This window comes from Chiloscyllium plagiosum, chromosome 15 (genome assembly GCF_004010195.1).
Source record: "Chiloscyllium plagiosum isolate BGI_BamShark_2017 chromosome 15, ASM401019v2, whole genome shotgun sequence".
NCBI lineage: Eukaryota > Metazoa > Chordata > Chondrichthyes > Orectolobiformes > Hemiscylliidae > Chiloscyllium > Chiloscyllium plagiosum.
In genome coordinates this window covers 66,045,200-66,062,423 of record NC_057724.1, presented here as the reverse complement: position 1 = coordinate 66,062,423, position 17,224 = coordinate 66,045,200, and the positions used below count along the sequence as shown (strand labels likewise).

At 43.1% G+C, this 17,224-nt stretch overlaps 1 protein-coding gene across 4 annotated transcripts in view; it reads left to right on the top strand.

Annotated features, from left to right (window-relative positions):
• si:rp71-46j2.7 (sorting nexin-25) overlaps positions 1-17,224 on the top strand; it is a 73,395-nt gene that overhangs the window by 37,534 nt on the left and 18,637 nt on the right. For all 4 annotated transcript variants that reach the window (XM_043705095.1, XM_043705093.1, XM_043705094.1 and 1 more), the window contains exons 9-12: positions 2,045-2,173; positions 3,798-3,911; positions 6,615-6,734; positions 13,328-13,661. In XM_043705095.1, the coding sequence (XP_043561030.1) occupies positions 2,045-2,173; positions 3,798-3,911; positions 6,615-6,734; positions 13,328-13,661 (697 nt within the window). The remainder of the gene's footprint in view (positions 1-2,044; positions 2,174-3,797; positions 3,912-6,614; positions 6,735-13,327; positions 13,662-17,224) is intronic.

Here is a 17,224-nt window from a genome sequence, read left to right as displayed (position 1 = left end):
CAGGGAGAACGTGCAAACTCCACACAGTCAGTCGCCTGAGGCGGGAACTGAACCCGGGTCTCCGGCGCTGTGAGGCAGCAGTGCTAACCACTGTGCCACCGTGCCGCCCACCGTCTGGGAGATGATGGTTTGGTTCTGTATGGTCTTTGGGCCTCATAGAATATGAGTTTCCTGATTGGGACTGTTAATCTGGTCCAGTCAGCGAGAGTAGGTTGACAGATTAAAAAAAGGAGTGTCAGAGATACTGACACTCTGACAGCTGACTCTAAAGAGGTTGTATTAGAGTCAAGCATTGTTAACGTGTAAAAGGTGAATTGGCGACTGGATACCTGCCTCTGTGGAGTTATTTCATCCTTCTTCCTGGCAGCTGCCCCAGAGGCTGAACCAGACTGGTTGCAACTTTGCACTCCTATCTGACTCTTCAACGGACTTCTGATTACAAATCTCCACCAGAGCTATGACCACCTATTTCCACTTCCATAACATTGCTTGACTCTGCCCTGCCTGGATTTTCTGCTGCTGAATCCTTCATCTGTACTTTCACTATCTCCAAATACAATGATTCCAATGTCTGGATGAGCACCGATCTATTTCCCTCCAAAAACCTGAGGTTATTTAAAACTGCTCTCTGTGCCCTGATTTGCACCAAGTCTCATTTCCTGTCATTGCCATGTTTACTGACCTACATTGGCTCCTGGTTAAGCATTTCTTAATGCTGAAATTTCATCCATCATTTCAAATCCCTCCATAATGTTGCTCCTCTCCGTTTTTGTTTTTCTCCTCCAGCCTGACAGTCTCTGAAATATCAGTTCCCTTTCATTCTGACTTCTTGAACATCTCTGATTTTAGTTGCTCCACCATTGGTGGTTGTGCCTTCATCTGCTGTGGGTCTAAGTTCTAGATTTCCATCGCTAAAGATCTGTCTCTCTAATTCTCTTCATTTTTAGAGGCTGGTCTTAAGGAATTCCTTTATAACTAAGTGTTTGATAATCTGCCCTAAAAAGTCTTCAAGTGGTTTAGATTGTGTTTTTATATTGTATTGATTACACCCCTGTGAAGTGCCCTGAGGTAAAAGCAGACTACTACAGATTAGATTAGATTACTTAAAGTGTGGAAACAGGCCCTTCGGCCCAACAAGTCAACACCGACCAACCACCCACCCAGGCCCATTCCCTTACATTTACCCCTTCACCTAACACTACGGGCAATTTAGCATGGCCAATTTACCTAACCTGCACATTTTGTTTTGGACTGTGGGAGGAAACCGGAGCACCTGGAGGAAACCCACGCAGACACGGGGAGAATGTGCAAATGCCACACAGTCAGTTGCCTGAGGTGGGAATTGAACCCGGGTCTCTGGTGCTGTGAGACAGCAGTGCTAACCACTGTGCCACTGTGCTGCCCACTGGAATGCTAGAAATCTGAATCATGTAGAAAGTGCTGGAGAAACTCTGCAGGTCTAGCAGTATCTGTCGAGAGTGAGAAACAGAATTAATGTTTTGAGTCCAGGATGATGACTTTAAAATGAAGCGCTTTGAGATTTTTATTACCTTTAAAGATGCTATATGATTGCAAATTTTTGTAATGGATATCTTCCTAACTCTTACTGTATAATTTGACTGTATGGCTGCATATTATTAAAAGATTTGTCGGGAGGTGCTGACTCACACGTGCTGGAAAACAAGTTAGCTGCCCTCAACACTACTTTGTACATTGCTCGTGTGATTATTCTTCAGTGGACCTAGTCTGTGAGTGTCTTCAGGTTAATTGATGTGCAGAGATACCACACCTGAGCTAAATCTGCTCTTGACTAATGTTGTGGTTGAACAGTGACAGCCCTGGCTGATTTCATTTTTTTAGCAGGAGCGAGGGACTTAGGAACTTACAAATCAGGAGCAGAAATAAGCCACTTGGCTCTTTTCACTTGTCTCATTGTTCAATTCATGGCAGATCTGATCTGATTGATCAAGGTCTATTCTGTCCCATGAGGGAAGACATATCTTCAGTGTCTCTGCTTGAGATGCTAATGTTACATGTTTTGCAGGTACTTTGGAACGAAATAGAGAATCCAACTTGTGTGATAGACGTAGAAAACGTGCAAGTTGCAGAGGAATGCTGGTCTATTAAGAGAGAATACCATGAATTTGAGGAACTTCAGAACGAACTCAGTAAGGTAATCAACTTCTTTCTTCAAAAATCCAGAAGTGATCATCTAATTTTCTAAAAGAATTTCTGTAAATAACAATCATGTGAAAATATCTATTAATGTTGGATTACTGATTGATAAATCTTCGCAACTCCATGTGATCAGTCGAGAAATTTGACTTGCTGTTTTGGAATTGGATATTAAAGTGACTTTCAGCCTCATTGTTTAATCCTCTGAGTACTGATTTGATTTGTTTGCCTTCCACATTGGGCTCCCCCTTTCTCCCATTCCCTCCTGAAGGCACTGGCTTCTTGCAGAGCTCCAAGGCAATGTAATCTGGTGGTCTTCTTGACCATGTCATGTATTTGGAATTTCAGAATGCATTTGATAATGTGCCACATAAAAGGATATTGCACAAGATAGCAGCTCGGGGAGAGGTAGTGTATCGGCATGATTAACACACACAAGGTAAGAGTCTGGATGAAAGGGCCTTTAGCAAAAAGGCTTCTAACTAGGGCTTGATTAGCTCAGTTGGCTGGACAGTTGTTTTGATATACAGAGTGACACCAACAGCTTGTGTTCAATTCCCATACTGGCCGAGGTCACTATGAAGATCTCAGTTTCTCCACCTTGCCTAAAGCACAATGACTCTCTAATTAAATTCAATGCCAGTCATCCATCTGTCAACTGAGAGGGCAGTCTCTGGTACTTCAGCAACTTGTAGCTTCAGTAGTGTCCCGTAAAGCTGTTATGTGACTACAGTCTGACTCTGGAGCTGGTTTGTGATCTTACAGTGGAGCAGAGTTCCTGGGAGGATCAGGTCCTGTAGGTCACCTTGGCTCAAACTAACCTGAAATGTTAGTACCTGTGTAACATGCTTACATCCTGACAAATTAATCAGGATAGATCTTTCTCTTTGGCGTATAGTAATCATTTATTTTAACTGATACCCCATACATATAGGACAATGTATGAACAAGTCTTTCAAATGGATGTCACTCCTTGTCACCAGATTACTACAGGATGTAGTGAAGACAAAAGTTCAGGCAAATGTTATAATTGGAAATTTTAAGAAGGGATGCTTTCATGGGATGTGTGTGATGCCAGGAGGGCTGGCATTTGTTGCCTATCTTTAATTGCCCTGGAATAGAGCAGCTTGTCAGGCCTTTTTCGAGTACAGTGAAGTGTCAGCCACATTGGTCTGGAGTCCAATGTTTGCCAGCCTGGCAGAGAGCAGACCTTCCCTGAAAGACATTAGTAAACCAGATTTTTTTTGACCAACGATGGTTTCATGGTCATCATTGTTGAGACTACCTTTATACTCCAGAATTATTAATTGAGTTTAAATTCCATGAGCTGCTTTGGTGGGAATTGAACCTGTGCCCCTGGAGCATTAATCCATGTGTCTGGATTACTAGTCCAGTGACGTTACTGCTATATTAACATCTCCTCTGGCATTGTGAGTTTAGGTCCCTTTATATTGTTGACAAATTTGGAATTCCAAAATTGAAGTCATTGACTATTCTTGCCATTGTCAGAGATTTGAGTTCTGACTTCTTCAGTTTGTCCTGCAGTTGAGCGCAGTTTGTAGAAACGGAAAGATGATTTTCTGCTCAGTTATTTCACTAAAACCATTGTTCTTCTTTTTCAGACATTCGACACTTTGGTTGAAACAAAACTGCCATCAATCAATTGTGTGAAACCTGACACCATTGACGATAAATTCAAGGAAGCCATTGAATGTCAACTAAATGGATTTTTAAAGGTTAGAGAACCAAATAATTTAATAATGATTTGAATTTGGTCTGATGAAAATTGAAGAAGATCTGATCTGAACAGCGTCTTGATTAGAATAGTCTTGTTATACCAATGTTTTCTTTGGGGCAACAAAGGAGCAGGAATAGGCCATTCAGCCCATTGACCCTGCCCTGCCATTCAGCATGACCATGGCTGACCATCTACTTCAATACGTTTTCTCATGCTATCACCATGCTCCTTTACCTCACTGGTATTTAGAAATCTGACAGTCTTTCCTTTAAATATACACAATAACTGAGCTTCCAATGGTCACGTGCTGCTCTCCTAACCAAGCTGTTCTGGTATAGTTACAACACTGACATCTGTTCAGCAATAAGGAAAACCATCCAAGTAAGCCCTGTCCACAAAAAAAAACAGAACCAATCTAACTTGGCCAATTACCATTCCACCAGTCTATTCTTGACCATCAGTTAAAGTGATGGATGGAGTCATCAATGGTACTGTCAAACAGTGCCTCCTCAGCAACATCCTACTCACTAACGTTCACTTTGGGCTCTGCCAAGGCTATTTAGATCCTGATCTCATTACAGATTTAGTCCAAACATTGATGAAAGAGCTGAATTCTATGGGTAAGGTGAGAATGACTGCACATTGACAGCAAGGCTGCATCTGACAGTGTGGAGCCCTAAAGGAGCTTGAGTAAACTGGAGTCGATGGTAATTAGGGGGAGGAAAATGTTGCTGATATTTGCAAAATGTTGAGCACAATTCATGACTCCTCACTTACTGAAGTAGCCCTTGTCCATATTGGACAACAGTAAGGCTTGAGCTGATACATGGCAAGTAACAGTTACTCCACACAGGTGCCATGCAATGACCATCTTCAATGAGTGAGATCCTAATCGTTGCACCATGACATTTAATGGTGTGATGCCTGGCTTTAACACCCTGGAATACTTTGATTTGTTAGGTTAGAAAGTGTCTAAATCTTTAATTTGTTCAAAACTAATTTAGCCTAATTTAGTTTGTAGTTGGCTTCAAAATGAAATCTGGATTTTAGTTTCAAGAGTTGCAAAGTTTGAGCAGGTTTATTTTTAAAGTTTCTTTTGGTAGACCAGAATGGGGATTATTCAGGTGTGAAGAGCAGAGATACTATAGTCATTAGTTAATAAATTAAATAAAGTATGATAGAGATGGCAGATCAGATAGTGCTGGATACAAAGGTGATCAAAAGTGAACACAACTGCCGTGAGTGTTTGTATCTCAAAGATCTTCAGATGCAAGTTGGGGAGATCTCGGCTGAGTTACAGACTGTGCCACCTCAGGAAAGGGAAAGTTAACTGGACACTTGGCTCCAGGAGGCAGGAGCACCCCTTAAATTAGTTGATTCAAACTTAGATAATGATAAAAGAGATGAGGGTGTGATTGCACATGAGACAGGTATCAGCTCTCTAAGGGACCTGAGGTACAATTCTTGAGGAGTTCCAGTCCCTAAAATTGTCCAGTAGTTATGAGGTTCTTGCAAGCTTTGTGGATGAGAAAAGGAACTGCAGGGAGGATGAGCAAACTGGCTAGGACACTTTGGTGCAAGGAGACATTCATGTAGGAGGAAGATGGGAATATAGAAATGGTAGAGGACAGTATGATTAGGTGGATTGATACTGTTCCCTACAGTTGAGCATGAGTTCCTAAGACTGTGTTGTCTGCCAGGTGTCAGGACATCTCCTTGGGCTGCGGAGGGAGGGGGAGGAATCCAATTGTCTTCATCCACATTGATACAGATGATTTTGAAAGGATTAGAAAGGAGGTTCTGCTGAAAGGTTTTGAATGGTTAAATTAAAATGTAGATTCTCCAAGGTAATAATGTCCTTCAGTTGTAACCTTCACAATAATCTATAGCCCCAGTAGCATTAGAATACTAGACTAGCTGACTTGCACCAGATGTGCACTCAGTTTTTCACCACTTCTCTTGTGTATTCCTGGCAGCAGGAAGCAGACACGTTTTTCACTTGTACTGCTTCCTTTCACCATATTATGCCCATAGTCTGGGACTGTGACTCTCAAGTGATGGTTCAGCTTTCTGCCTTGTATTTCCTCCTTTTGAAGTGTTTCTCTGAAATTCCTTCAATGTGTATCATTCCATAGTCTCTCCAGGGACTGGGTGTAAACCACACATAGAATTTCCCAGATAATCACTGGATTGCATTCTCCAAAATCTCTGGCTTGTACGACCTTTTCTAAAAACCAGTCAAGCCATCTTCCTGTGATAAATCTGTAAGTAGTTTGGGATGATGATCATTTGTTGTGGTAATATGACACTGCAAGGACAGCTATGGTTCGAGAAGGTGACTCAGCACCAACTTCCACAGGACAAATAGGGGATGGGCTATAAATGCTGGCCCAGCTAGTGACTGCATTAAAAAATATAACAGAGCTTCTCTTTTCACATGTACATTTCCCTGCTGGACCAAGTCCATCACTATGTTGTGATCTGCTTGCATATACTCCTTTACATTCAAAAGTAGACAAGGGCTCTTGTGGTAATGTCAATTACAGCCTGGGCTTATGTCCCACCTGCTCCAGAGGTGTGTAGTAACATCCCTGAACAGATTAATGAGAAAATATGAAAGGCAATCCAGGAATGAAAGGCACCCTGTAATGAAAGCTTTCTTTAACTATATGACCAAAACCTGCTGTTTTCTCTCTTGCAGAAGCTGGTGACTGAAGAGTCCATTTTGCATAACGAGAGTACCCGCAAATTCTTCTCGGCCAATGATGAGCTTCGGGAATACTGGGGGCTACTAAAATCTCTGTTCAACGAGGATGATGAGGTAAATGCATATGATATGGGTATTTGTTTCAGCTTATGGTCTCAATCAGGTATAATAGTGAAAACACATGAAAATTCTTCTTAAAAAAGTGAACAACAACTACGGTTTTCATTTCCTTGAGATGTAAATCACTAGTCCTGACTTTGCATTTATCATTGTTACTGTATGATCAATTTTTTTTTCTCACATTGAAACAAAACAGGGAATTAAGGGTTTCAAGATAACTTGTGGTAGCTTCTATGCTCGTTACAGCTTTGATAAGATTAGGAAGGTCCACACTCATTTGTGTGGACATGAGGAACCATTATTAAATACAATTATATATAGCTGATGAGGGCATTATCAAGAATTCTGCAGACCCAACCTCCATGTGATCTAATGACACTATGACTCACTCTTCAGCTGCTTCATCAAAAGGTCTGAAGTGCTGATGTTTGTTAATGATTGTATAATGTTGAGCATCATTTGTGACTCCTCAGATACTGATGGAATCTATGTCCATAATGCAGCAGGACCTGGACAACGTCCAGACTGGGATAATGTGATAAGTGTGACAAGTGCCAGGCAATGAGCATCTTAGCAAAAGGGAAAACAACCATTGTCCCTTGATGTTCAATTGGATTACCATTGCTGAATCCTCCGCTATCAACATCCTGGTAGTAACTGTTAGCTAGTTTTGAGAAGATTTGTAGCTCAGGTTGAGGTTTTGGATGTAGGTTTGCTCCCTGAGCTGGAAGGTTCATTTCCAGATGTTTTGTTACCCTACTAGATAACATCTTCAGTGGGCCTCAGGCGAAAATTTCTGCTTTCTATTTATATATCTGGGTTTCTTTGGTTGGTGATGACATTTCCTGTGGTGATATTATTTCCTGTGGGGAAGTCACTTCCTGTTCCTTTTCTCAGGGGATAGTAGATGGGTATTAACTGTAAACCAGAAGCTAAATAGGACAAACCACTTTATATGCTATGCCTATAAAAATAGGTCAGAATGACAAATAACTTCCCTCCTGCCTTGTATTGTCTGTCCACTATCTACAAGGCACAAGCCAAGAGTGTGGTGGAATACTCTGTACCTTGCAGATCACACCAAAATTGGACTTGTAGTAGACAGCAAAGAAGGTTACCTCAGAGTACATGGGATCAGATGGGCCAATGGGCCGAGGAATGACTGGTGAAGTTTAATTTAGGTAAATGTGAGGTGCTGCATTTTGGAAAGGCAAATCAGGGCAAGACTTATACACTTAATGGTAAGGTCCTGGAGAGTGTTGCTGAACAATGAGACCTATGGAGTGCAGGTTCACAGTTCCTTGAAAAGTGGAGTCACAGGTAGATAGGGTAGTGAAGAAGGCATTTGGTATGCTTTCCTTTATTGGTCATAGCATTGACTATAGGAATTGGGAGGTCATGTTGCAGCTGTACAGGACATTGGTTAGGCCACTGTTGGAATGTTGCGTGCAATTCTGGTCTCCCTTCTATAGAAAGTATGTTTTGAAACTTGAAAGGGTTACATGGATGTTACCAGGGTTGGAGATTTGAGCTATAGAGAAAGGCTGAATAGGCTGGGCAGTTTCCCTGGAGTGTCAGAGGCAGAGGGGTGGCCTTATAGAGATTTATAAAATCATGAGGGGCATGGATAGAGTAAATAGACAAGTTCTTTTCCCTGGAGTGAGTGAGTCCAGAATTAGACTGCATAGATTTAGGGTGAGAGGGAAAAAATGTAAAAGGGACCTAAGGGACAACGTTTTCACACAGAGGGTGGTGCGTGTATGGAATGAACTGCCAGAGGAAGTAGTGGAGGCTGGTACAATTACAGTATTTAAAAGGCATCTGGATGAGTATATGAACAGGAAGGCTGTAGAAGGATATGGGCCAAATGCTGGCAAATGGGACTAGATTAACCTAAGATATCTATTCAGCATGGTCAAGTTGGACTGAAGGGCCTGTTTCCATGCTGTACATCTCTATGACTTTATGACTGTCAACAGCTCCAACAAGACTCAAGTAGCTCAACTCCATCCAGGACAAAGCAACTGGCTTGCTTGGCATCCCATCCACTTTTCAACATTCACACTCTTCACCTCCAATGCATTGTGGTAGCAGAGTGCACCATCTACAAGGTGCACTACAATAAATTACCAGGGCCTCTTTGATAGCACCTCCTAAACCGGAGACCTCTACCACCTGGAAGTACAAGGATAACAGATTCATGGGAGTACCACCACTTGGAAATTCTCCACATACCATCCTTACTTGGAACAATTTGCTGCTCCTTCAGTGGTGCTGGGTCAAAATCCAAGAATACCCTTCCCAGCAGCATTGCGGGGTTCCTAAATGCTAATGACTGCTGCAGTTCAAGACACTCACCACCACTTTCTGAGTTAGAGCTTTTCGATAAATGATGGCCTGAAAGGTGACACCCAAAAGGAATACTTTAACGTCCTCCTAGGTGTTCTTCCCTTGTGTGTTAGATAAAAGACAGGGGGTTGATTTGGAATTTAATGAAACAGCCCCTTCTTTATTTAACTCTTCAGGTGTCAGCATAAAACATTCATTCATTGTAACATTTAATTTTCACTTCATCTAACTTCAACATTAACTCACTTCGTTTCATTTCACTTTAACTTAGTTCACATTTAACTCTAATTCTAATGTGAACTCTATAAGTGGTGACACCCACATGCCTTGAATAAAAAGAACTATAACTTAGCTGTGTACACTCAAGCTATTCTGAGAATGTTGGTGTAATTAGCCTTTTCCACTTCCATGGCCAAAGTTACAAATAGTTTTCTTTAGATTATGGCCAGTGCATTGGCCTCAGTCTTTTGAATTTAAACAGCAAAAGAACAAACTTTTTTTTCAATAGTTAAAAATCACACAACACCAGGTTATAGTCCAACAGGTTTAGTTGGAAGCACACTAGCTTTCGGAGCGACGCTATTTCATCAGGTGATTGTCATCAGGTGATTGAAGGAGCGTCGCTCCAAAAGCTAGTGTGCTTCCAATTAAACCTGTTGGACTATAACCTGGTGTTGTGTGATTTTTAACTTTGTACACCCCAGTCCAGTACCGGCGTCTCCAAATCATTTTTTTCAATAGACTTCTCAACTTGTTCAGCTACCTTAACAGTTTCATGTATGTGTGCCACAAATGTGTCTTTGACTCCATACTGTATGTTAACATTTATATCATTTATTTTATTTTACTGCTCGTGATTGTTCCTCCTACAATGAATGTCTTTATACTTCTCTGTGTTAAGTCTCAACTCCTTTGTGTCGGGCAGCGTAGAGAATGAATGCCTTTCCTGCCAATGCCAGAGATAGTGTTGAGCTCAGTTTAAAGCAAGTACCAAGCCTGACACACTTGTTTAACATTGTTGGTGGCCATGGTTTCAGCTGCCAAGGATTTAATCTCTGCCCCAAACCTCATTACCCCCTTTAAGACACTCCTTAGAATTTGTCTCTGAGATTAAGTTACTCGTTCCCTATCCAAACATTTCACTTTCTGCCTCAGAGGCAACCTTTATAGAACATAGAACATAGAAGAATACAGCGCAGTACAGGCCCTTTGGCCCTCGATGTTGCGCCGATCCAAGCCCACCTAACCTATACTAACCCACTATCCTCCATATACCTATCCAATGCCCGCTTAAATGCCCATAAAGAGGGAGAGTCCACCACTGCTACTGGCAGGGCATTCCATGAACTTACGACTCGCTGAGTGAAGAACCTACCCCTAACTTCAGTCCTATATCTACCCCCCCTTAATTTAAAGCTATGACTTTAAATTAATCCCTGCCAGAGATAGTGTTGAGCTCAGTTTAAAGCAAGTACCAAGCCTGACACACTTGTTTAACATTGTTGGTGGCCATCGTTTCAGCTGCCAAAGTAAAGCTTTACTTTGTAACATTTCTTTTGTGAAGCAGTTTGAGATGGTTTATGACGTTAAAATGACTAAATAAGTGCAAGTTGAAGTAAAGTTACCTTTATACGAGCTTTAACTATCCTACTCCCATGATTGTGTGATGTTTCTGGTTTACCTTCCCCGTTGTAAGAGTGCAAAGCATGTTTACCAGTCATTCCTCATAATAGAGACACTGCCTCCGGCACCACTGGACCTGCTCTGTGACTTGGTGACTAGGACTGACTCCATTGACCCAAATGCAAAGCAACAGCACCAATTTATATATCTGTGGCACCTTCACCATACCATAATGCCCCAATTTATGTATCTGCGGCACCTTCACCATACCATAATGCCCCAATTTATGTATCTGTGGCACCTTCACCATACCATAATGACCCAATTGGGGTTGCACTAGCACAGCTGTTATGTCAATTAAATACAGAATCAGGGATTAATGATCCTTTGAATTGACTTCTGATTTCATTACAGAATCTCACTCCAAATACATGGGGAGGAGGTGAGGGTGGTCAAAGTTGCTGGTTGATTGGCATGACCTTCACAACAGGAGAAAGGGAGGACTGCAGATGCTGGAGATCAGAGCTGAAAATGTGTTGCTGGAAAAGCGCAGCAGGTCAGGCAGCATTCAAGGAGCAGGAGAATCGACGTTTCGGGCATGAGCCCTTCTTCTTCCTGAAGAAGGGCTCATGCCCGAAACGCTGATTCTCCTGCTCCTTGGATGCTGCCTGACCTGCTGCGCTTTTCCAGCAACACATTTTCATGACCTTCACAACATTCAGTCACTCACAGCCGATGATCAGTAGCAGCAGTCTGTACTGTCTACAAGATGTGCTGCAGAAATTTGCTGAAGATCCTTAAACAGCTCCTTCTGAACCCACAACCATTTTCACCTAGAAGGACAAGGGCAGCAATAGATACATGCAAATGTCACCAGTTGCAAGTCTGCCCCCGCTCCACCACTCCACAAAGCCATTCACAATGCTGACTCGCTTGCCTTCACTGTCACTGTATCACGATCCTGGAATCCCTTCCCTCAGGGCATTGTGGGTCAACTGACAGCAGGCAGACTGCAGCAGTGCAAGAAGGTGACTAACCACCAGCTTCTCAAGGGCACGTAGGAACAGGCAAAAAGCGCTGGCCTAGCTAGCAACACCCACAACTCATGAGTGAATTAAAACAAAACATTGGCCCAGATGATAGAAGGAATCATTGCCAGCAGGTCGCAGTACATATAAGATTTGAATTGAAGAATCAGAGTTTTGTGGGTGTGCGTTGAAGGTAATTTTAAGAAAATAAAGTAGTTCAAGGTGTTTCTCTCACTATCACCAAAGAAAATTTGACAGCAAAAGACACACGGTGACTTTGGGGTACATGACAAAACGTTTGATCAAAGAAGTAGATTTTGTGTGATTTAGAGGAGGAGAGAATTAGGAATGTGGAGAGTCATAGACATGATGTGGAGGAGCCAGTGTTGGACTGGAGTGTACAAAGTTAAAAATCTCACATCACCAGGTTATAGTCCAACAAGTTTATTTGGAAGCACAAGCTTTCAGAGCGCTGCTCCTTCATCAACTACCTAATGTAGTCATACACCATGGAAACAGACCCTTTGGTCCAACTAGTCCATGACAAACATAATCACAAACTAAACTAGTCCCATCTGCCCATATCCCTCCAAACCTTTCTTATTCATGTACTTATCCAAATGTCTTTTAAATATTGTAATTATACCACCATCCAGTACTTCCTCAGGAAGTTCATTCCATACGCAAACCACCCTTTGTGTAAAAAATTTTAAAATTTGTTCCTCATGCCTTTTTTAATTCTTTCTCCTCTCACGTTAAAATTGTATCCCCTAGTCTTGAAATCCCTCATCCTGGGGAAATGACAACTACCATTAAACTATCTATACCTCTCATTATCTTATAAACTTCTTTAACCGGTTGAGAGACAACCTTAAAGGAAATTATTCCAGAGAATTAGAGATTAGACAAATAGATGAAGGCACTGTCATCACTGCCCTAGCAGTGGGATGGACTGGAGGCCAGAAATGGTAGGAATGCAATGATTTCATAAAGCTGCAGGTGAGGGTGGGGAGATAAATCAGATCAGATTAGATTAGATTCCCTACAGTGTGGAAACAGGCCCTTCTGCCCAACAAGTCCACATCGACCCTCCAAAGAGTAACCCACCCTCCTCTGACAAATGCACCTAACATTATGGACAATTTAACATGGCCAATTCACCTGACCTGCACATCGTTGGAATGTGGGAGGAAACCCACGCAGACACGGGGAGAATGTGCAAACTCCACATAGACAGTCACCCAAGGCTGGAATCGAACCTGGCACTGTGAGGCAGCAGTGCTAACCACTGAGCCACTGTGCTGCCCAAAGTGTCCTGGGAAATGAAGAAAGCCAGTTGACACAGTAACTATGTAGGTAAAAACAATGACTGCAGATGCTGGAAACCAGATTTGGATTAGTGGTGCTGGAAGAGCACAGCAGTTCAGGCAGCATCCGAGGAGCAGTAAAATCGACGTTTCGGGCAAAAGCCCTTCATCAGGAATGGTATATTTGTGTAATTTACTATTCAGTGTGTCTGGAAAAGGAAATGTAGTTTTGTAAGCTTGTGTGATAATTCCTGATTTTTTTCACTGTCATATACCATAGGTGATTTGTGCAGCAAGTGATACTTCAGAAGACCCATGTAACACTGATGTGGGTGAAGATGAGCCTTTGGAAACAGATCCAGAAAACACCGATATTTCGAACCATAAGTCTGTAGAATCACTACCTTCCAAAATACTTAGTGAAGACTCTGAATCAGATTGTGGCTTCAGATTGCTGTCAGGTACTTCTAAAAAGAAAGTTGCAGGTGGATTCAGCATTTCCTGCAGGAAGAGGATAAATGGACTATCTTGGGGAAAGATTCCACAAACTTCAGAGCAGACAGAATGCCTCACGAATGAGGTTCAGAAGCTCTTGGAAGAATTGTTTTGTACAGGTGAACTTTTATTTTCCTTTTTGAAGCAGCTTTATGTTAATATTTTGACATGAGGCAATGGATTTTCCCCCACACACTCTTTATACTGAGTGCATCTTTTGTTTAGACTCCATTTAACCTGACTGTTTTGATGAGGTTCATAAATAAGAATATAGCTCTGAGGTTCTGTTTCATATCTTTCTGCAATAGAACAGAATTGACTGAAGGCAGTGTGGTAATTACGGGCTCAGCCTTACCAGAAACTGGCTCAGTGGCATTTTTGTCATTTTTGACCTTTCTGCAAGGTCTACTGAGATTTCTTGAGTTTATCATTCCACATTCACTTCATTCTCTTCGTATTGGTACTCCTTATAGAGTCATAAAGTCATAGAGATGTATAGCATGGAAACAGACCCTTTGGTCCAACCCATCCATGCCGACCGGATATCCCAACCCAATCTAGTCCCATTTGCCAGCACTTGGCCCATATCCCTCTAAACCCTTCCTATACATAAATCCATCCAGATGCCTTGTAAATGTTGTAATTGAACCAGCCTCCAGCACGTCCTCTGGCAGCTCATTCCATTCACACACCACCCTCTGCATGAAAAAGTTGCCCCTTAGGTCCCTTTTAAATTTTTTCTCTCTCACCCTAAATCTATGCGGTTTAGTTCTGGACTCGCCCACCCCAGGGAAAAGGTCCTGTCTATGTTAATAGGCCTCTTGTCACTCAATACTGGGAATCACTTCTTGGCATCTTGTTTTTGACATTGAGAATGTACTCAATGGATACCTCACCCTGAACTATGTCATTCAGGGAAAAAAAATCACTATTTCCATTTCAGGGAATCACATTTCGGCTCAGTTTTATTGAAGCAGCTCCAATATTATATTTTTGATCAGCATTATCATCACTCAGAATGGTTAGGACGTGGGAGACAGTATCCTGTCTTTCAAGATCCATTGGTTAGTCTGTATTGACCGGCCAGTCCAAACCAGTCGAACTGTAGATAAATGAGTCTTCATGGTGACCCTGAGGAGGTGATGGGGTTTTGAGCATGCTGGTAAAATTGGAAACAAAAACAGAAAATGCAGGAAGTAGAAAGCTTTTCAGTTCAGTTTCGCAAAAGAGAAAATCTAGATGAATAACCATGTATTGAATACTTCCAAATATTGGGTTCATCCTCCAAAATTACAACTTGGTCTTTATTTTCAGCAATTTTGTTTTTGCTCTCAGTATTTGATAAGTGAAATGGCTGTAAACTATCAGCTCCCTCCAATTTAAAGTACTGTAGTCTTTTTATTTCATCAGCAATGTGAATTTACTGAAGCAGAATTAATTTTATTTGGAAGTGTCCTTGGTAAACTTCAACTCTTCTGTTTTTTTGGTTTAGAATTATTGTATGATCAATTTCTAATTTTATGAATGAAATAGTATATGAGCCTTAAACTTATTTTTTCATATGCTATATTTGGAATCATCTTTTTATGTACAAACTTATCGCACCAACTAGCAAACTTTAATTTTTTTTTAATAAAGTGGGTGGTTTAGTGGTTAACACTGCAACCTCACAGCACCAGGGACCCAGGTTCAATTTTACCCTCAGGCAACTGTCTTTGTGGAGTTTGCACATTCTCCCTGTGCCTGTGTGGATTCCCCCCCCCCCCGCCGTGTGCTCTGGTTTCCCTCCCTGAGGGGAACACCACCCCTGCTCATGACTCCACTCCATTTCCCCTAACACCACGCCCACTCCAGTTACAGGCTCCACCCCCACTCCCAGCTCTATACCTACACCAGGTCCTAGCTCCCTGCCGAGTTTTCACCAGTCCCCCTGACCTCCCCCTCAATGAGGATGAACGATCAGTCCTCAGCAAAGGCCTCACCTTTATCCCCCTCCGTCCATGCATTAATTAATTTAACACACGCCGTGACGTCAAACACTTCTGCCGCCTCCGCCTCCGCCTCCGAACTTACTTTTACAATCAGGACTCCCGCCCACCTTCCGAGAACCCCTTCGCCCACCTCCAGCACACTCCATCCGCCTGGACACCCTGCACTGGTCTATTACTCGTCCTCGAACTCTTCATTTCCTACTGCCACCAAGACATTAATTGCCTCAACCTGTCTACCCCTCCCCCACTCCAATCTCTCATCCTCCCAACACCTAGCCCTCCACTCCCATTGCTCCAATCCCAACCTCACTATCAAACCAGCGGATAAAGGGGGTGCAATGGTAGTTTGGCGCACTGACCTCTACACCGCTGAAGCCAGACGCCAACTCGAAGACACCTCCTACCACCCCCTCAACCATGACCCCACACCCCCATCACAAACCCATCACCTCCCAAACCATATAGAACCTCATCACCTCAGGAGATCTCCCACCCACAGCTTCCAACCTCATAATCCAGGAACCCCGCACCACCCGATTCTATCTCCAAGATCCACAAGCCTGACCACCCTGGCCGATCCATTGTCTCAGCCTGCTCCAGCCCCACCAAACTCATCTCCACCTACCTTGACACTGTCCTATTCCCCCCCTGGTCCCGTAACTCCCCACATACATTCGAGACATCAACCATGCTCTCCACCTCGTCCAAGACTTCCATTTCCCCAGGTCCCAACGCCTCATCTTCACCATGGACATCCAATCTCTCTACACCTCCATCCGTCATGACCAGGACCTCCAAGCCCTCCGTTTCTTCCTCTCCCGACCTCCCCAACAGTACCCTTTCACCGACACTCTCATTCGTTTGGCTGAACTGGTCCTCACCCTTAACAATTTCTCCTTTGAATCCTCCCACATCCTCCAGACCAAAGGGGCAGCCATGGGCACCATATGGGCCTCAGCTATGCCTGTCTCTTTGTTGGCTATGTAGAACAGTGCATCTTCCGTAGTTACACCGGCACTACTCCCCATCTCTGCCTCCACTACATTGATGACTGCATTGGTGCAACCTCATGCTCCCGCGAAGAGGTTCAGCAATTCATCAACTTCACCAACACATTCCCCCCCATCCTTAAATTCACCTGGACCATCTCTGACACCTCCTTCCCTTCCTGGACCTCTCCATTTCCATTAATGATGAGTGACTTGACACTGATATTTTTTACAAACCCATCGACTCCCACAGCTACCTGGATTATACCTCTTCCCACCGTACCTCCTGCAAAAATGCCATCCCGTATTCCCAATTCCTCCATCTCTGCCGTATCTACTCCCAGGAGGACCAGTTCCACCACAGAACACACCAGATGGCCTCCTTCTTTAGAGACCGCAATTTCCCTTCCCACATGGTTAAAGATGCCCTCCAACGCATCTCGTCCACATCCCACCCCTTCGCCCTCAGACCCCACCCCTCCAACCAAAACAAGGACAGAACGCCCCTCGTGCCCACCTTCCACCCTCCCAACCTTTGCATAAACCACATCATCTGACGACATTTCCGCCACCTCCAAACAGACCCCACCACCAGGGATATATTTCCCTTCCCACCCATTTCTGCTTTCCGCAAAGACTGTTCCCTCCGTGACTACCTGGTCAGGCCCATGCCCCCCTACAACCCACCCTCCCATCCTGGCA